The 21,849-nt window shown below is 41.6% G+C and overlaps 1 protein-coding gene across 1 annotated transcript in view; it reads left to right on the forward strand.

The window, feature by feature from the left end:
* ctnna2 (catenin (cadherin-associated protein), alpha 2) overlaps positions 1–21,849 on the forward strand; it is a 276,055-nt gene that overhangs the window by 231,033 nt on the left and 23,173 nt on the right. The window contains exons 10-12 of the mRNA XM_062388807.1: positions 10,670–10,762; positions 12,919–13,075; positions 13,622–13,822. Of these exons, the coding sequence (XP_062244791.1) occupies positions 10,670–10,762; positions 12,919–13,075; positions 13,622–13,822 (451 nt within the window). The remainder of the gene's footprint in view (positions 1–10,669; positions 10,763–12,918; positions 13,076–13,621; positions 13,823–21,849) is intronic.

Below are 21,849 nucleotides of genomic sequence, written 5' to 3' on the forward strand. Positions count from 1 at the left end.
ACATTTGGAAGGATTCTTGCTCGGTTTTAGCCAATACGGTTGTTCTATTTGGGTTTTTGGGGGGTATTAGTATGTCACAACCTAAAAAAAAACATGTATTTGGATGTCTTTCTTTCTACCACAAAAATAAGATGTATTTACAATTCACACAATTACTAACAACTAACAGCCTGTAGAAATCAAGCCACAAAGAAATGACCGAAGAGGTAGTTTTATTAAACAAATCTTTAAGGTTCATTCAACACTGTGGCTATCAAGCCCATTAGTCACAACACTGTTACTAGGATGTTTGTTTTATAAAGGAGCAGGAAAGGGAACAATCTCAGGACCAAATGGCTAATAGAGAAAGTTCCAAGAGCTCGTTTTATCATTTTTCTAAATGCTCTGCCTCACATTACTGTTTTATCACCTCACGTCTTCATCCCTTTGCAGGAAAGTAGCTCTGCACAACCCACAGCTAGCTGCAGTGTACTTTATATCATCACTGAAAGTATACTTTGTATACTAAAACTGTTCAAATATCAGCGATTGCATAAGCACACACTGCATTATACATGGGGTGTTATTTGACTCCCTACCTTGGTATAATGTTCCAAGATGGAGGAGGACTAATGGCCACGGTGATGGAGGATTTGCTTTTAATTGTAATTTGTGCTGTTAACTCTGCTCACTGCCGGAGCCGCGGTGGCCTTTCACGTCTTCACACCTCCCTGTTTCCACCTGAGAGAAAATTGCACAGGCATCAATTCAAAAGCACAGGAATCAATATGACATTTCCAGAAGCACATTTAGACTTCCTAATACACAAATACAGCAGACAGATCAGATCAAGAAGTCCGTCTTATGCAGCAGGGCTCTCTGAAGGGCTGTGTTGTTTTCACAGGGCGTCGGTGTAGAAAAGTCGGCTTTTATCAGAATTCAAAAAAGGACAAGACGGTGCAAAATAATTTGATGCTAATGAAATCAATCACGGCAGCTCATTTATTTTTTTGCTTTAATGTGCGAGTGTCTGATTTTAGCATTGACGTCTCCCTTCTTCTTCTGGAGGCAAATAGAAGCCTGATAAGCTGAGTTTTGCCTCTTTTCCTTGGCCCAGCAACTGTGATGTTTACAATTTTTTCCAGCCCGCTTCACATGTGTTTGACACCGAATGAGTAATTATCGATTCTCATAATCATCAGTGTCACGGCTCTGATCCTCACTGCTTCTCTCTTCGCCCATCCCTCCGATTGGCAGGTTCAAAGCACTAAGGCCTGACAACCACTGACCTTTCCCACTGCGTGAATCTTTTATCCAACAGAACTAATCATGCTTTTCTAGGGCCTTAGATGGATATGGGAGGGCGGAGGGCTGCGATGATGAGAAATGTCAAGGTCTTGCTGTGTTCACATTTTGGTCTGAGATCGGAATAGGGTTTTATAGATCCTTTGCTTAAACTGAGAATCATTTCCTGTGCGATATAAGGTGCTAATTTTTCAAATCTGCCCAATCCCAAACACTGCTGAGGTAGGTAGGAAGTGTAAATTATGCAAAACGCAATATTGCAAGCATGCTTATCAATAAGATATACAGGCATCGCACGCGCAACCCTTTTTGCAACAAATCTCACTTATACATTTTCTGACAGTATTTGAAAAAGACAGACCAAGCACATCTGAATATACAGAATCTTCTGCTGCAGCCACACCTTGATACGTTCAATGTTGCAGCCGCTGTATCTCACATTGTGCTGCAGAGTCTAATGTCTTGGAAATGGGGCCTGATTTTGGCTTCGTCGTTTGGGTTTCACTGGCCATTGAACTGTTAGCAGAGGAGAGAGCAGCAATAGCTGTCTGAGTCCAGGCACTTTGTCATGGCTGCCACACAGTGTAAATTGATGTCGCCGTTTGACAGAAACTAGCGGGCGCTCATATATATCGCTCTGCCTCGGTTGTTCCACGTCTGGGAGTCTGCTATTGATATACACTGCGACACAGCTTTTAGGTGTTAGGGATCTCCTGATGGTTATGGATAAAAATTGTTAAGTATTCTTTACACACCTGATTCAGAGTGCGACCAATGTTGCGCCACCAATAACTATACCATTCTTTACAGTACAGTGGGTTAAACATTTCAATTCCCCCGGAAACCATTTTAAATAGCTTCTGTTGCAGAGGGACTGTGGAATGTAGCGATAGATTAAAAGAAACAACCCAGAGGTCCATTTTCATAATTATGTTTTGGTGCCAAGCCCGACTCCTTGGCTAGCACTCTCGGAGAGGGAGGGCAGGAGGGAGAGAAGGCATAGAGGAATCAATATTTCAGTTGAAACAGCTCGAGATCCTTTTTCTTTTCTCAGTGGGGGAAAACAATGTAGAGGAAGTGTAAGAGAGGCAGTCTGACCCCTGAGGCAACGGTGGCAGCTTGAGCAGAAGGCATAAGATGTTGTAAGATGGACAAACTACAGTATTGCCTACATGGGAAACACTCCTTTTGGACTAGGTGGTTCTGCCCCCCCCCCCTCGCTACAGAGCAAAATGAAGAGAAATCGTTCTGGCCTGCCTCAGTTCCTCATGACTGAAGCGCAGCAAAGGAGCGAGACACTGGGGCCAGTAGGAAGTGTGAATAGTTGCCCTCTGCCTGAGGGAAAGTGAGTCAGCCATTTGTTACCCTCTCCCTTCCTCCTTTAGTGCCCTGTCATTTACAGCAATGTGAACAAGATAATCCAATATCCGCAGCTCTAAACTGACACTGTAAGACACTTATCTACAGCACATGCACACACACACACAGACACAAACACACACAAATATCCCCTGTCCCAAGTCAGTTCTGTCCAGCTAAATTTATGATTTGTTTATATTGCTTTCAATTACCTCTGTGTCCCTTGTTGAGCTCAATAAAAGGTTATATTGTGGATATTGTCCTCTAGGTGCCCATCCTCTCCTCCTATGGTCGACTTCATTTATGCATTCAGATTCCAATGTAAATAATTCATGGCTTGAACCCTCTGTATATACGGCCACTCAAAAAATGAACAATTTAGCACCTGAAAAGAGCAAACTACCAAAGTGCACAGTGCTGCAGAACAGATTGCCAGTGTCGTCTCCTGTATTACATCAGGTGTTCTCCACTCTGTGAAGTGTGTGAGTGCTACTTCTGTCCTTGTCTGGGCTGTGTTTTTATCCAGCCTTTCTCTCATGTACAATTCTAACCTCTCCATGCAATGCAGTGATGCTTCACGTCTCCAGCAGCCGGGAGCAAATTATCATATTTATCAAGAAGCCAGCCCCGGCATTAGCAGGGATACCCGAGCCTCAGCTGCAGCTCTGCAGAGAGGAGCACTGTAAATCACAAAGTGTCAGCCTGTCATGCCAGCTCAGTCATGGCTTTCACAGAGACCATGATATGTTTGTGAAGTGGTGATTCTGTTCAAATTACAGCTTTGATTCAAAATCATATAGACTCAAAAGAAAAGAAAAATAGAAAAATAAATTGTTTCTCGAAGATCTTTTGATCAAAATGAAAAAGGGAGTAGTGACGGGACTATGATAGGATGAGCAGAGAAAAAAGCAAGACAAAAGACTTGAAGTATCATTTGTGGTTACGGTTGACAAACTGAGAATTTAATGCCGAGGGAAGCAAAAGAAAATCCACATCTAAATGAAATAGCAATTAAACAGAGCCATTTCAAAGCACAATCGTTTGCTATTTAATTAAGTCCCTAACGTTTACCTTTTCTACAACTGTTACATAGTGACCGTCGATGTTGCAATTTTCTGACTTGCATTGAGAAAACAGAATTTTGATTACTTTGCTAACTTGGAATTGTTTTAGGCTGAATTGGAGTTTTATTGATAAACAAGGTTCTGGCATTCAAGCTGTGATTTTTTAGAAACATGATTTTGTGATGAATCTTTCAGTTTGTGTTTGGTTCGTGCCAAGTCCTTTTCTAGTAACTTTCCTAGTTTTCGGTTTTAACTCAAATAAATTTCAAAATCCTAAACAGGTGCTTTGCTTTTTAAAACAAGTCTTTGGAGTCTGTGATCAACCCACTTCAGAAGCTGCAGATGGTCTTTGCTGACACAGTGAAAGGACGGATGTATAAGGTCTAACTCTGCATGCAGTGAGCTGAAGCCAGCTGCACTCTATTAAAAGTAGTGCCGTCAAAAACAAGCCTAATCACCGAACATGCTGAGGAGCAGCGTTAAACACATTACAGAGTAATTAATGTGGAAGTCAATTTCCAGTGGAAGAAAGTCATGGCGTGTGACTATAATCACTGTTCTACTGATGGGACTGTGTCCTCCCACACCTGACCCCCCCACCCCCTGCAGCCATATGCACCTGCACATGCTCCTATTGTAAAGGGTTTGGTCAATGGGGGATGTGTTCAACTGCTGGAGAAACCTGGTGAAGGATTCACTGACCGTATGGAACTGGGTCACTGAACTCCCATGTTGCCGTCAGGCTGCCTCTGTGGATGTCTTAACATAACTCCAAGGCCACTTACAGTTTAGCAGCAGAGGTTGTATAATAAACGTTACGCGTTTTGATGAAGGTGCTCACATTCTGTTTGATTTGATTTCAATTTGAGTAAATGATATTTTTTTCTGAAACATTTGTTGAAATGTACAAAAGTAAACCTGTATTTGAATTAGTATATTAAATTTCTATATTTCCCCATATGGAGGTTTTCTTGTGATTAAGCAGTGTTGCGATATTGAATGTATTGAATACTGTATATCCACCTATTTACATGAACCTATTCACAACCCCACTATATTTGGAACCCTTTTGATCTAATGCAGGGCTGCATCCTTGATTGTTCATTAGTGGGAGAACTCCATTTCATTTCAGGCTATTATGGGAATAATAAGAGACGCTTTGTGTCTGTAGCTGCATTTATACTAGCGTCTGCCTCTGTATCTCTGGAGTTGATAAACCAGGGTTCTGCATGAATGGGGGTGGGGGCTTGAGAGTGTGTGTGTGTGTGTGCGTGTGTGTGCATTTGTGTGTGTGTGTGTATATAAGTGCGCATTGAGGAGGGTAGAACTGTATTCAAGTCAGCTACATATTAGTGAACCTGTCACTTAGTAAACAGTGACTTAAACTCGTTTCCATCCCGAGTTAGGAAGTGTAGAGAGAACTCCTAAGTGCATTAGAGTCACTCACAATTTGGGTCCACTCCATCTCTCAGGCGATGGGTGGGTGTGAAGGGGGGGTGGGAAGGTAGCAGTGGGTGCAATTAAACAGCAATCTGTAATCAAAATGACTCACAGACACATTCCCTAATTTCTGTTCATGTTGTAATCCTAAATTTACAAGACAAAGAAAGACGTGATTATTTTATTATATATTATTATTATTATTATTATTATTGTTATGTTGAATTAGTTTTACTAGGAATTAGATATCCAGCAATCAAGAGCTGCCTTCATGTGAGCTTTATCCAACATCAAAGAGATTCTCATGGCGTAAAAGCTTGAAAATCTATTCCTTTGTTCTGGTTATTTAACACTTTGTGGAATGTGCTGCAAGGTCTGCTGTTCCTTGTGATGTTGTTGCGAGCCCGGTGGGCATTCTTCCTGAGGCGATACGTGCCTCACTCCTTAATAGCAATTGATTTTCAAAGGCGTGGTTCATAGTCAGTCGCAGCAGGTCCACAGCTCCCGGTGCTGAGAATCCCCCGGGGACTCGAACCTCACACGACCTGAAGTCATGCACCTTAACCTGCTGCTGTCACCTCTGGTCCATACATTGCATGTGCAGGCGCTGCTGCTGGGAGCCGACAGCTCATGACTTAAACAAATAGAAGTGCTCTCCGCAAGGGCAGCTCTGTAATTGTTTCACAGTCTGCATACTGTATTCCCACGTTACATGTTCTGCTCCATCTATGCTGACAGACTGATTTGTTAGCTGTGTGTGTGTTTATCAACTGTTTGTATATGTGTGTGTGTGTTTAAGTGGTAGAGAGGCAAGAGGCAGAGGAAGATTCTGGCTCTTCTGTGCATCTGAAAGAAATGTTTTTGCTCATGTCAATAAACCCCACGTTAACACCATAACTGCAAGTAAACATCCTGAAAGAGTTTTAATAGAACAAAGTGCCTCCATCTTATATCGCAAAAATGTCATCCCCACTGATTGCTTCCTCCACCACCATCCTTCTCCTTCTCAGGTCGGCCTCCTGCCTCTTCTCTAGGCGAGGCTCTTGAGCCCGGCTCCTTGGCTGACACCAGCTCCGTTAGAGGGGTGATTTGTAGGGGGGGGGGGGGGGGGGGGGGGGGGGGTACAGACTGTCAAGTGTGAAGCAAAGGGAGTCTTCCTCTGGCTCGGCTTGTCTCTGCTTTGGCAAGGTGTTCGCTCCAGCTCTAGCTCGACCCTGAAATCCAGACCGATCAGTGAGCTTGGACCCACGCGCTCCTGTAGATTGACAGGGGAGCAGCGCTGAAGCACTTTTGTTTTCCACCAAGATGGCTGCTGCTGATGGCAAGAAGTGTCTTTAATATCTAGACAGTCTTAGATGATTTAACTTTAAATTATCTGTAAAACAACAACTAACTGTACATGCTGTAATTATTTTACACTTTTGCCCCTTTTTAGCGAAATGTAGCATGTTTTGTTGCTGTGATGGTTGTAAGTCTGCTCTGAAACACCCATTCAAAAAGAACTGAGGCAATGACATTTGCGTCCAGGACATGAGAAGGTAGAATCAAGCGGAGATCCATGAGCTTACATGGACAAAATATACACTGATGTAGAGGATGCTAAAGAGCATGTGCTAAGATGTTAGTTAATGCGACATCAGTCCTCTCTGGCAATAGATTTGCGGTTGTCACGAAAGTACCCCCCGCCTGAAAAAAAGGACACACTAAGATCTATTTTCAGTTACTCAGCTCCATTTAGGTGATTTAGATAGAATACACGAGAATGGCTGTCTCTCCAGCCGCAGTGGAAACCTTCATCAAATTAGAATTGAAGTGATTATCCAGGGCCCGAGCAAAGGGACAAAATCGATAGTTCTTTGGTCATGGCTAAAATGAAGAATGGGCATTCAACAGTGCTTTTTCTCTCTCTCTCTCTCTCTCTCTCTCTCTCTCTCTCTCTCTCTCTCTCTCTCTCTCGCTCTCTCTCTCACACATGCGCATCTTTGAAATAGGTATTTTGTTCCAACATCCTTGACCATATCAGCATTAGACTCGCATGGTGTATTCTCAAACCTCCTCCCTTGTATTTTTCCTTCACTCTTTGGAGGAAAAAAAAAAAAAACCTCAAAGGAGAAGCGCCTCCTTAGATAATTGCAATTAGTAGTTTTGGCTGGATGTTGCAGCGTTGGCTCGGGCCCAGCTCTCTGTGTTTGGAAAGAGCGAGTGGGAGTGTGCCTGGTGGGCATGTGTCCAGCCTCCAGAAAGCCCTCTGCCCCTTTGCCTCACAGGAGCCCACTGCAGCAGTCGGGGGGCCGCCAAGGGCCTGAGCAGAAAGGGAACTATGCAATGTGAATAAAGAACAGAGAAAAGAGATTTGCTCTCTCCCATTAAAGTAGTTCTATTATATTGTAATTGGAAAATAGCTGAATGGGAAAAGTGGCCCACCTTTATCCTACCTCTCGAAAGCCTGCTACTTAATGGAGATGCAGTAAATGGTGCATTAAAAGGTTATTTAAGGACATTTTCACTCTAAGCCCCTAAACTTATTTAAATAATTAGGGTTGGCGTGGTCGCCCCGTTCTTCCTGGAACTAGTTTTCTGAGGCAAAATTTGAACAAAATTAAGGTTCTGGGGAGTTCTCTGTCGAGTTTACAATAACGTTAAGCAGTCGATGAGTGCAGAAATCTCAATCCTGCTGGAACTGTCCTTTAAATGATGCTTTGTTTTTGCAAAGAGATCCTCTGTGAGCAGCCACAAGTTTTTATGTGGAACACAGACTCTCTGCCACAGTGATTCACTTTGTCACACACACACACACACACACACACACACACACACACACACACACACTGCTTCACATAAAGGACTGCAATCAATCAATGTGCTCATTGCTGTCATGTGTAAAGAGACGGGGCTTTAAGCAAGAGTCCTCCAACACCAATTTGATTTACCTCAATTTGCCTCAAACAGTGACATGTGAGCTCCAGAAGTGCTAATACAGACTGGCACCTATTTCTGCCAATAGGCATGTGTCTGTTTAGCTCAGTTTCCAAGCCCGGATTCATGTTGAAATCTGATTTACTTAATGATAGTATTAGATTATATAGAGTTTGAAGTTATGAAGATGAACTGTGCAATACAGTGATGCTCTGGAGTATGATGACACGTGTGTGTGTGTGTGTGATTGTGAGATATGGGGTTTTGATGGCTTCTGCAATGTTTTCCATCTTTTCTAAATTATTCAGCCACTGTGTACATTCTGTTGCATACAGATAAAAAAATCAAGCAATCTCCAAATCCTGTCAATCAACTTTAATTAGTTTCAAGAAGTGAACTCCGAACATGTACATTTCAAACATATTAGCGCGGCTCTGTACCAACATTATCTTGACAGTTCAGAAATTGACAGGGATAAGCTTGTACGGGTCTTCCATGCAGGAGTTGGGTTTTAAACGTGTAATCAAGAGCCTCGATATAAAGACAGACATGATTTAAACTAAGGGTTGTTTCAGACATAAAACCCATCTAACCCAACTTTAATTATACAACAAAGCTCCTCCCTGCACCACCACGTCTGATACTAACTCAGGCATGGTTGTCATGCATCAGAGCCATGTTCGAAATGTCAATGTAATGAATTAATCAGTCTGTACATACGTATTGTGTGAACCTGTTCGTTTTGGATCTGAATGAATCCAATAACCTTTCTGCAACCGGGCACTCTATATTCCAATCTGCACTATGTGGCACGGCCATTATTGAAATGCATACCTCTGTGTAGTGGTCAACCTGTAATTATGTAGGGTCTGTAAAGTACGGTTATGGACATATGAAGTCTCTGTGTCATGTCAAGGCTCTAGCTTAACTTTTTACATTGGTTATACTTTTTTCAGTTATGTGCACGAGTATATAATCATGGTGCTCTTCAATTTTCCATCTCCACATTAGGCGCTGCAATCACACGTTTAAAGTGGCACCTTTTTGGGTAAAATGAATTGTATCTGAGCTGCAAAGTTGGACGAGCTTGTTTTTGTATGTTTTGTGCTCAGGCAAAGAGCCAAATTAGGCCATCGCTACCAAAGTTGTTGGGTCAGAATTAGGCATTTTACCGGGGACAGGGGGGACAGGTGGTGGAGCAGTAACCCAGAGCGGCCCCTAACCTCCCTGGGGCCCTTAGCAAAAAGGGCCCTTTCACACTACCACACCTGATGCCCCGGTGCTCCCATCACTATCCTCTGTTCCATCTGTTGGTCTGAGGATATGAATCAACCTGTGCAGAACAGATTGAGGGAGAAACAAACAATATTTACTGAATACTCAATATAACATGAGTAAATATTAACGTTAAAAATCACATAATTAAGAAATTGGAGAAAATAATAAAACTAAACTCTGAGCTTTGTCTTTGCAGTCTGGAAATTAGTACATAACAATATTACTATTTTTTGAATCAACATTACCATTTAATCTGAATCCTGATTTCTTCTAGTAAATTGTTTGATATCAAATACTATCTATGTGTCTAAGTTGAATTTTGTAGAAAAAAATCTAAATTCAGGTTTAGTATCTATGTATGTGTTTCAGTCTTATAACAGCACTAACGTGAACTTATGGACGTTTTCAGTTGCTGTACTTTTTCTTTTTCGTCGTGGGCTGTGAGCTTGCCCTTTTGTAATTCTAATGTAAGTGATAGGGAAAAAATCCACTGTACTCGTGCTGTGGAAAAATGCGATCTCACCAGCTGGAGCCGATATGAAGCTTCAGCTGTCAAAATTAATCAAATGTATAGACCAAAGTTACCGTCTTTTAACACCAAATCCCATCTATGTGTTTCTGTGCTGAGCTGCACAGAAAGGATAGTCACGAAATGAAGGGGATTTTAAACTAAATGAATAAAACTCTGGTAGATAGATACACTCTTGATTTGATTTCCGACTGCTGGCCTCAGATTTCCCTTGACTGCATTTCTGAGGTAATTTTTCCTGCAGGGGATCTATAGACCAGAAGAAAAGGCCCTTTCTACTGCAGACACTTTGCTGTGTTTCAATTCGTACTTACTTTCATATGCTATTGAGTGAACAAGTTCATTCACACCATGGCAATATGCAGTTCACTTATTTACTTCCCCCAAGGAGTTTTCATCTGCTTTTGTCTGTATGCTTTTTTTCTGTTTTAGTTAAAACATATAAACATCAGTTTGATAGTAACTACCTGAAACGTCCTTATTTCATGTACATTTCCACATTTTATTTTTGGTCAGTGTCCCCTCCATTGACATGAAGGAGACATGTTTAAGCTCTATACTGCAGCCAGCCACCAGAGGAAGAAGACAATGATTTGGCTTCACTTTTGGGGAGCTGACATGTCGTCCATTTTTATATACAGTCTTTGTTTCATATGCACAGGTGAATGTTTTAGACATCTGAAACAAAATGTCATCTTTTTCATTGCTGAGTCTCTTTGTTGCTCTTGACCTTTAGACAAAACGCATTCAGCAACAGGTTTTAACCATTGTGTCCTTTTTCCTTGCTCATTTTATTCAGGTGGCCAACCTCGCCTGCTCCATCTCTAACAATGAGGAGGGTGTGAAGCTGGTTCGTATGGCTGCCACCCAGATTGACAGCCTATGTCCACAGGTGAGGACTTAAACAAACACTCTCATCCCACAATAAAGCACACAGGCATTATTAACTCTCCTGTTTAGCTCAAAGCCGCCGCCGCCGCCGCCTCCTCAGAGAAATTGTAAAAGCTCGCAAAGACAGAGAACAAATCATAGTTAGTAGACTGGGAGTAAAACCTGTGAATAACGTGTAGGAGGACCTTGTGGTGCTGTTTCTCCGGATGTGAGCAAAGGAGGGCGTTAAAATCGATCCACTGTTTCCAAGTTAAACGATAGGCCTTATTCACCAGGGACCCAACATTGTAATGGAGGATAGAAATGGAGAGGGGGAGGTTGAATCTAAGATTGAGTATCTAATGTGCAGGCCCCACTCTATGTCGTCCTGCTGAGAGCCACTTCCTAATAAAAACTTGGGGAGGAACCATCTCCTGATACCACAGACAGATTAAAAAACATAATAGACCCAGATTTGGTGAGTAGGGAAGGAAGGAACAAAGAAGAGGAAGAACAAAGACAGATATTTCCAGCTGTTCTGGGTAGAGTTTACCCAAGTCCCTTATCGGCACACATGCAAACACACACACACTTAACAACCTCCTGAGCTACTGTTGCGTCGAGATCATAGCACCTCCTCTGCTGCATCAGATTAATGTAGCCAAGACATCATCTAATAAAAAGAAGTGATGAAGAACAGGGAGAATGAAAATTATGACACCTCTGTTTAAACCACAGATGCCAGCTGTCACTGTGTTATGATTAAAGTTGCAAGTACAGGTCTGTTGGCAAGATTTGTTTAAAAGACATTCTTAAATTCCAACCATTTTAGAACTCGGAGAAGAGTGGATTTCTTTTTTTTTTTCTTTTATGGGCTTGAAGCCAAATGTTCTATCTTACGCAGATCAAAGCCTTGAAATCAAAATACTTGCCTTATACTCTTTTTCTTCTATTTAATTTCATCTGGTCCTCTTTAAGTCGTAAAAGAAAAAGGTGCATCCTTTTAATTCCATGCACACGCTTTTGATGTTTTATATTTATTATGTCATATCTAACGACTGTCAAGCTTTTAAGTTGTGCTCACAGGTACACAACAGGAAAGGATGCAGGGCTTGTTAAAACCCCAGTGAGCTCATCTTGTTGCTGCAACTTCTCTCAGTCCTCTAAAGTGTCACTCACAGACTACAAAAGAGGAAATTGGTTTAATAAATGTGAAAAATATGTTAAAGACACTGTAGATTTTACTTTAAATGTACAATCTTTAACACAAACTGAGCAAAAAGTCAACTGGTCCGAAAACACTGTGAAGCCACTGTATGACAGGGATGAGAGTTATCAATCATTACCAAGCATGGCCTCAGCTAAAACTTTATGTGCAGCGTGCGGTTGTCATATGTTCATAACTCTGCTCGTCTTCGCCTCCGCCCTCCGACAGGCTCGTATTAGATAGGACCCACCCTCTTCAAGCTTGGCAGCCAATCAAAATGACAAATAGCCATCCATGACTGCAACACTAAACATCCCACAGAAACCTTTAAAACCAACAATAAATTGTTTTCTATGAAAAAAGTTACCCTGTGTAGTCATAGCCTGATATACAGTCTCTGCCATTATCCTCTCTTCCTGCCTGTGAATGATTCAAAACACAGAAATTAAACACAGCCAGGGTTTATAAACTTTCATTAAGATGAAAATGGGCTCTATCATCTGGGTCCATTATGTTATGTCAATGCCACAAACCCTGCTATGATATGTGATTATCATAGCTTTTTGACAATAACAAGTATGTTGTTCTTGATATTAATAATGATTGAAAGTTATACCCAAACTTGGCAGCCAATCAAAATGACAAATTGCCATCTATGACTGCAACTCTAAACAGCCCACGGAAACTTTAAAACCAACAATAAATAGTTTTCTATGAAAAAGTTACCCTCTGTCAACCTGATTTTCAGTATTCTGCCATTATCCTCTCTTCCTGCCTGTAAATGATTCAAAACACAAACAATTTAACACAGCCAGTTAACAGGTCTTGATATTAATCATGATGGAAAGTGATACCCATTTGCACAAATTAATCGTTGAAGTCCAACTTGAAGGGTTTGTATCTGCTCAAGTACAAACACACACGTGCACACAGATACCCACCTAACGTATTTAACCCTACTTACTCACCAGGTCATCAATGCTGCCCTCACTCTGGCCGCTCGCCCCCAAAGCAAGGTGGCCCAGGACAACATGGACGTGTTCAAGGACCAGTGGGAGAAGCAGGTGCGCATCCTGACCGAGGCCGTGGATGACATCACCTCTGTGGATGACTTCCTGTCGGTGTCAGGTATGAGATTCTTATTCACAGATTGGCTGATTGGAGGTAAACGGGTGTTCCTGATTTTGACTCCCCCTCACAGTCAAAGCTTCATCCTTCAGATATTAAATTGAAGGATGCAAATTTCCAGAGTCAGGAATCAAACAATCAGATAAGACATTTCTGGTTCTTTTTTTGTTTGCTTGTGTTTTGCTTTGTGAATTTGTTCCATCCCGCTTTCATTTGTATGTCATTTTCTTAGGATATAAAAAATATGTACTTTTAGGTCTTTACATGGATTCAAAAGTAAAGGTAAATTAATACATTTTGCATGAGTTTTTGACAGATGTACATTTTTATACTGGTTTCTCTTCCTTTTTTTACATGAATAAATGGTTTTACTTACTGAATTGTGACTGTACAGAATAAAATGAACAACTCATTGACCTTCACAGGGAAACATGAATTATACTCATTATCACACAATGTAAACAAAATGAGAGATCTACATTTAAAAGGACGTTTACAAGGTCTTTCCAATCTCATTCACTGTCTTTGTTTGGGGCCTCCCTGCAGAGAACCACATCCTTGAGGATGTCAACAAATGCGTAATTGCTCTGCAAGAGGGAGACGTGGACACTCTCGACCGGACCGCCGGAGCCATCCGGGGCCGAGCTGCTCGTGTGGTCCACATCATTAACGCCGAGATGGAAAACTATGAACCTGGGGTTTACACTGAGCGCGTGCTGGAGTCCATCAAGCTTCTGTCTGAGACCGGTTAGTGCACTTTACACAAAGCTGGTGTGGCAAGGGGGGGGGGGGGGGGGGGAGCTTTAATTTATTACACCAAGAAGATTAACACCGTTTCCTTGACCCTCGGACTGTACTTGCATCAAACATTTAGCTACAAGCCTTTTTGGCTTGTTTTTCTTCGTGGAACACTCACATAAATACACACGCTCTCTACTTGCATTAGCTTCTCAGTGTGGTGAGTGAATTACAGATGCACCTTAATTGCCTGCATGCCCAGTGTCCCACTGTTTCCATCTTAGCTCCAACACAAGCCCTCGACACCACCTGCTCACTCCTCTGCCACTCTTATCTCTCATCCATTTTTCATCTGTTGTTTCTTTCTTCCTCTATCATTGCGAAGCTTCTGTGTCATAGCACATTCCAGGAGACCAGGGTTTATCCCCGTGGCACAGCAGATTTAGGGCCGACTCACGTCTCAGTCCCAGCTTAACCCCCTTCCCCCAAAACAAACAAATAAAAACTGACATTTTTCCAGCATATGGGATGGGGGGTCTCTATAGAGAGCAATGGCTAAACTTTCTAGAGTTGTGTTTCATGCTTGGAAGTTTGTGTGTTGTGTTGTCTCTGTGTATTCAAGGTCAGAAACTGAAAACATGTCCAAACCGTGGAGAATTTTATTTTGTTTGAGTCTGAGGAACTGTTCAGGTCACCAGAGCAAGCTGAGAGGATGGGGGGGGTATGGAGTTGCAATTTCTTCATTAAACTTTGATTACTGTGTAGCTTCTACCTTCCTCTTCTTTTTATTCCTTTTTCTACAAGACTTTACAGAGTATGAATCTAGTGACATGACGACTGAAGAGATGAATTACCTATTTAGATTTCTTTGCAAAGCAATCTTAACAACAGGAACCACCACATTACACAACTGTGCATTAACACATTACACAACTGCCTTGTGATCGTTATGATATCACATGTGATCAGGGGTATTACAGTCGTAATGATATCACATGTGATCAGGAGCGGCTTCAATTTAAAGAAAACATATACACAAAGTTAATGTTGTGCACAATGATAGATGAAAGTTCTTGGATAAAAATAAATGTTGGTACTCAAAACCGAAGCGATGTCATCAGGGCTGAAGGGGGCGTGGCTGTGTAGTATAGAGACTAGAGGTGACCGGGGAGGAGGAGGGGTCACAGTGAATCACTGAAATGACAGCTGACAGAGAGGAAGACAGATTTGAAGTTTGACAGCAACGAGATGATCAGCTGATTGACATCATGGTCAAATGTGATTGGATAATCATTAACTGCTGACAGTCAGCTGATTAGGGGCGTGTGAATGAATGGGACATTGAGAAAGTCGGCCTGGTTAAATCTACACTGAGTTGCATTTAGCCTGCTAGAAACCTAATGGGAGGAGGCGAGGTGTCGGCGGGACTCTCTAACTACATCTTTGAAGAGTAAAAGCACTCGACAACTGCAGATTAAAAGCTGATTTGGCTCCAATTTGTTGGCAAATTCCAAAATTTGCCAGCGAGTAGAAAGTGTTGAAAAGCAGCAGTAGTGAGTCAGCAAAGATTTGAAATGCCGGATACTGGTGCATGATCAAATGCAGATGCAATTGCTAGGTGGAAAGTGAAAACCTGCTGCCGTTTCCTGAAAGCAGCACATACCACTGCAGACCTGGTACGTAACAAACCCACGTGACCACATGTGTTACATTTCTCCTTTTCAAAATGCATCCTTTCATGCTTACAGACTTTACCTGCTTCATAAAGGCTCACAACGTGCTTCACAAATTGAGAAGCAAACAAATCTGCTCCTGGAGGCATTTTGTTTAGAAACAAACACAAGAAGAAGTCTCTTGTCTAAATTTCCGTGGGACACAAAAGCCACTCGTAGGAGCCAACATGCCTTTAAAAACACACCATTATGAAAAGGTGTTCAAACAAAAACGTAGGATGAAAAGAAAGACATCATTTAGCAATTACCTGTCTAGCAGAATCACATCAGAAAACAAATCCCTCCTTCACACTAGCCAGAACCACCCCCCCGCCCTCCGGTTTTACTTTTCTTCCATTCTCACCCTGCCATACCTCCCCCAGTTTCTATCTCTCCCATTAGAGCCCATTTAGCGAGGCGGTGTGTCTATTGTTTCGCTCGTTACTTTCATCTGCCAGGATAATTGAGAGACACAATCAGCTCCCCTCCCTGCTACATGATGAGTCGCAAACAGCATTAGGTGAGTCACGTGCACTCCCACAGCCATCTGTCTGGGTCCCTGTGCTGGTGCTCATCTCCACTCTAATGAACTACCTACAGTACTAGTTATATGGTATCTTAAGCACATTCTGTTCTATTAATGCATAATTGAGTTTAATTGATTGGGATAATTAATTGATGAAGTACAGTGGCAATATCTCACGGACAGTTAAGGTCAATTTTGTATGACCATAACCTTGTCACACGCTAAGACTTTATAATTGTGCTGCGGTTCTATTAATCCTCCATGCAGTGTGGAGCATGTTCCTTGAGTCAGCAGAGCCCGGAAGCATTATGTCAGCATTACTGGGAACGACCCAAGGAGAAGTGTTGGTGTTGCAGCATCATATCGATTGGACACTGATTTTTTTCCTCATCAGGTCTTTGCCTTTTGAAGATTAAGATCCTGATGTCAATCTAATGGATTAGAAGAGAGACTACCTCGACTTGAATTATTTATTCCAAAGAGGGATTAGATACAAGATTACATAGTTAGATCATGAACCTGATGTACAGTTGATGATGCGTAGTAATAACCCAGTGCTTTTTAAATAGTTATTGTTTCAGTCTACATAGTAAATATTAGTCACTGCATTAATTATTTATTATTATATCTGGGTATGCACTCTCACACACTCTCACACTCACACACACACACACACGCACACACACACACACCCACATGGCCATTTCCGGGGAATAGGGACTGAAAGGTTTATTTACAACCACCAAAAACAAGAGCAAGCAGATCAAAACTTCATAATGTTCTGTCTATGACCCCCTCCATTCAGTATAGGGCACCTACACACAAATCAGAGTACTGATATATTCAAGATATATAACTGATGCCGTGATAATTAAATAATACTGGCCAGGCACAGGACAATATATTTTGACGATAATTAACAGTTAACACTAATGATGTGGACCCATAGATGTACACATCTATAGCAACAAATCAACTTCTGCAAATTCTGGGAGTCCATGCTGTTCTTTGTGTCAGGTTGTATTCGTCTGGAGGGAGAGAACAGATGGGAAACAGAGGCTAAAAGAAAACAGCTCCAGAAATTCACCTGTGTGTTGACATATCTCTTTAAACTGCAAACCTGAATGTCATATTTATCTTTCCTAGAATTATTCCATGAGTCATTGCTGAATGGGTAGAAGTGCTGTTGCAGTGTTAAACAGTGTAACAATATAAAAGAGATGTAGTTTCCAGTGATGGTTTGTGATGGACACATGAAGTCAGTCTGTGAATAGAGGCAGATAGGCACCTCGTATGTTGACTCATTCAAGTATTGTTAGAATTGTTTGTTCTGAATAAATGTTGGTTCCTGTAGATATGTGACAACGTGCTGAAACGTTCTGGTTTATATGTGTTCATAAAGGGAATTTATTATCATTTATTCACACAAGCTTTAAATGTTGATGCTGCACAGTCACAGGCTGAGCTTTAATTTAATTTGAATATTTGATATACACTGCATGTCAGTGTGGTACAGATATAAATAGTAATTTCATACAATATTTGATCTGCTCTAACAAGGGGTAGAGGTTTTACTTATAAAACCACGATATTCTAACTGAACACAAAACAAAATCAGTCAGAAAGAATGAGCAGGGTGTTGGGCCTGTAGATGGTCAAAGTGTTAAATCCTCAGCAGCTCTACATTTGTAGTATGGCCCTACAGTTGCAGGGATATTGTTCTCCTGCAGGTGGTCATGTGTGCCACTTGTCTGACACTGTAAATAAAGGTGGATGACATGAGAGCTTTTTCAAAAGTGCCTCATTGGCCCCTGGCTGCAGACTCCTCTATGTTCACAGCAGACATGAACTCAAAAGTCAAAATACACATCGAATACAATTTTCTTGGCATGATTTCTGTCATTTTAGATAATTCTTATCAAAGTTGTAATTTGGGTTTTCAATTGTTAATTTGTGCCATAAAATGGGTTGAGCTGTTGTGATTGTCAGCTGATACTGACTCGCAATTGGCCGAGTGCATGTATCTTGGGACCTTGAGACTCGGGCTCCACGCCCCAATCACTTTTTTTTTTCATCTTCATCTTTTTCAACATCTAGTCCGAAGACTCTGGCTCCAAATGTCCAACACTTAAGTTATATTTAGATATTTTGGCTTCATTTCTGGAGAGTGGAAGAAAGAGTAAGCATGCAGTTAAATGAGTTTGTGATTTTGCAAGTATATGATTTAGTTGCAACATCTACAAAAATGCAGCTTCTCCATTCGAATAAAGTCATGAACCCAAACACAGCAGCGTCTGCGCAGATAAATAGCTGCAATAGACCCGTATCCTACTTAGGCAGGAAACGTAGCATTACATTGACAGGACGATGAATACCCCCACAAGCAGCCGATTTTAAAATGGCCGACATCCTGCCTTACTTCACCCTAAGCTCAAGGCTACAATGATATAGGCTATACACATGCAGCAAATAGCCGAGCCTCACATTGGCTGCATGGCCCTGAGGAGAACTCCTGTCTTACATTTTAATGAGGCCTCGTGTCCACTCAATTGTTAGTGCTAACTGAGATGTTAAAGCAGGAATCCAGCAACTATTGATAGAGCCGCGTTTCATTGGCTCCATATTTCTCTTTGATGAAGAGCTGTTGTGTTTCTCCTTCCTGTTTCCCTCTTGGTGGTAGTTGGGGGTTCTTAAGGGCTGCCATGCACATCTGATCTGGACCATAAAGCACTTATTGATCCTTGTGAACTTTTGCCACCCTCTCCCCCTCAGTCGCACACTCACACACTTGATGTCTACGTATTTGAACACAGTCAAGGAGAAATCTGCAGCGAGGGGGAAAGATGATTAAGTGTAGTTCAACACAGGAATAGAATATAGGACCACACACAGGGAACTGAGTCCAATTAACGAGACTCTACCTAAAAATCAATAGCTGTCACCAAGGATTTCACTAAGCGATTTGAGCAGGGATTTTAGTGGAATCCATTGATGTGGTTCCCGTTTTTTCCTTTTCTCAGTGGTGTGCATGTGTAAAACATTTATCCTCTGCCTGTGTGTGTGTTTGTGTGTGTGTGTGTGTGTGTGTGTGTGTGTGTGTGTGTGTGAGTGTAGTGTAGTGTGTGTTTGTGTCTTTGAGTTGGCTGTTTGTGCAGCTGTGTTTATGCCCTCGGCCTCTCGTGCCAATCGCGGCCACTTGCCTGTGTTTTTGGCAGCTGCCACGTCAACACCGGACACTTATCAAGACTACCTGCCCTCTGACCTTGTCTCAATTTGCCCATCCCTCTCTCTCATATTGAGTGTGGTCAGATTTATGGCCAGGCCAAATGCAGGCGAGCCAAGGCACACAACTCTTCTGTGTAAAGCTGAGCCATAGATTCCTGACAGACAGTCCACACATGGGCCTTCGGATTGAAGCATGTCCTTGGGAGGGAGAAAAATCAATAGCCTAATGTGAAAGTGGTTATGGCCTCCCCCCCTTCTTCCCAGACACACTTTCCTGCCAACTTACTCCCTGTGTTTAAACTAATCTTCTCCTCAAAAAAGGGACACATTTTAAAGTCATCATTAATGTGGTGCCTGGAGACGGTAGATTAAAAATCTCATATATGGCCTAGTCATTGTTCCATTTAGAATAGCGGGGGGGGGGGGGGGGGGGGGGCCTTTTGCACAGGGTTTTGTTTTGAGCAATAACACACATGCTCTGGCTGCCACCCACTTGTCATGTCTGTAAATCAATGGATCAAGTGCAATGAAAAGAGGTGTAGCAGAGGTTGAGGCAAAGAAGAAAGAAAAACTTCACACCGTCTATACTTTTAAAATAATAGCTCTGAGGAATAAAAGCAGTGAGCACAGTGGCTGGCAATTACCATAAATACTGAGCATTTCCTTTAAAATCTTCAGTCAGACTGCCCTGCAGATAACATCATAAGCCACTGATATGGAGAAAGAAAGCAATTTGTAGTTAAAGGGAAACAGGGAAGCAAGTGTATACTCAAAATGGACTCTTGGTATTGCCTATAGGTGTACAGTGCAAACTTGCTGAGTCGGATGAGTAACTCTTTAAATTTGTTTCCAGTGTATGATGAGGAACGAGGTTTTAGTCAGGATGGGAAACAGATGGCAGCGAGCGAGCAGAGGAGGTACAGTCTCTTAATCAGTGTGTAAATAGAGGTGGGAGTTTGAGTGCTTATGAGGAAATCGCTTTAAGAGAAGCAGGAGGTGGTTGAAACATTTAAACCAAGGTTACAGTGAGAGCATGCAGGCCCATAGCACTGAATCCAGAACTCTGTCCCCCTCCCCAAAGATTAGTATGGAGATGTTCATCTCCAGTGTACGTCAGTGTTTGAGTGAGGAGACTTTATTGACTTAAACATTTAGACCAAAAAAAACTAAATTTTCCCCCATATACCACAGATGTGTATATGTAAATATGTTTAGTGTGAAACTTCACTAATCACTGGAGTAAAATGTTACAGAGACATGGTCACCATGTTTAAGATGCAATGCTGTGATGATGTCACTTGTATTAACAGCTAAGATCCCGGCCACTTTATTTATTATAACAGAACTGAGCTAAGAGGAGTGGAGCGCTTCATTTTCAGATGTAGCTCCAATTTGTATCCATTTCTAATTTTACCGTTTACGATTTCATGCCGTCGCTGTTTGGATGAGGCCCTTTCTGATTTCTCCTCTCGTAACATCTTGTCTAAATTGAGCTGTCTTCATGTGAAATTGAGGTTTAGTCATGAGAAACTGTGAAGGTTGGGATGTTTGAAGCTCATATAAGTGCATGACATCTCCGCCGTCGGATTTTCAGCATTCATTGTACTTCCAAAACTTCTACCTTGAACTATGCTTAAGCCTAGGGGGAGAAAAAAAATCCATTCCTACATGGTCACATTTAATTCCCTTCATCATTTTTCAACTGGAATGAGTGAAATTGCCCCTTACCATCAGCAACTTTGCTCATTAAGAGCTTGGAGAACATTTAAATATTTCTATTTAAAACGCCTTCCCAGCAATTCCCAAAAGCCTATTTTACGGTTCTCCAGTAAGTGGATTAAACTGAATTAAAAATGAAAAGAACAGGGGAGAGACTTTTTGTAGCGCCTTTTATGTTTGGTGAACTATAGCTTATGTTTTATATCAGACAAATAAGTATGCTGCAGATACACCTTTAGTGCAAGCTGGCTAATTGATTTATTTCACTCGGCGTGTAAGGGAGAGCAAGAAAGTGTGGAGCAGAATTATAAAATCTCACCGTTGGATTTCTGGTGGAGGCTCAACAGGCAGCCTGAAACACGTAGTTGTTTTTTCCTCAGTTTTTCTTTTTCAGTCCTTCTTCATGAAACTTGTAGTCTCCTCTGAAAATGGCCATTCTCCTAAATAAGTGTTGTCTATATACAAGAGTCTACTCTCAAAAATCCATGTGTTTGTTGCTTATTGTTTACAAATAGCAAAGAAATTTTTTTTATACAATAATATAAGTAGTTTTTAAATAATCACTACGATCACAGTAGTGGGGTTGCAGTCACTGGTCGTGTTTGAGAAAGCTCATAATAGAGTAAAGTGTTGAGCTTCTCTTCTGGCCCTGCGATTGTCCGTCCAGGTATCGTCAAGCCTTTGTCATGATAATTTTACAAAAAAACAACACATTATTAAACTCTGCATTCAATTATTGTGACTCAACTGGAGATTACATAGAAAGGTAGGCTGCTAAATATTCAAACATTCAGTCCGAACGCTTCAACATTGAATAATGTCTATTCACATTCAGCACAATTCATTTAACACAC

The sequence above is a fragment of the Platichthys flesus genome, chromosome 5, assembly GCF_949316205.1.
Source record: "Platichthys flesus chromosome 5, fPlaFle2.1, whole genome shotgun sequence".
In the NCBI taxonomy this organism is placed as follows: Eukaryota; Metazoa; Chordata; class Actinopteri; order Pleuronectiformes; family Pleuronectidae; genus Platichthys; species Platichthys flesus.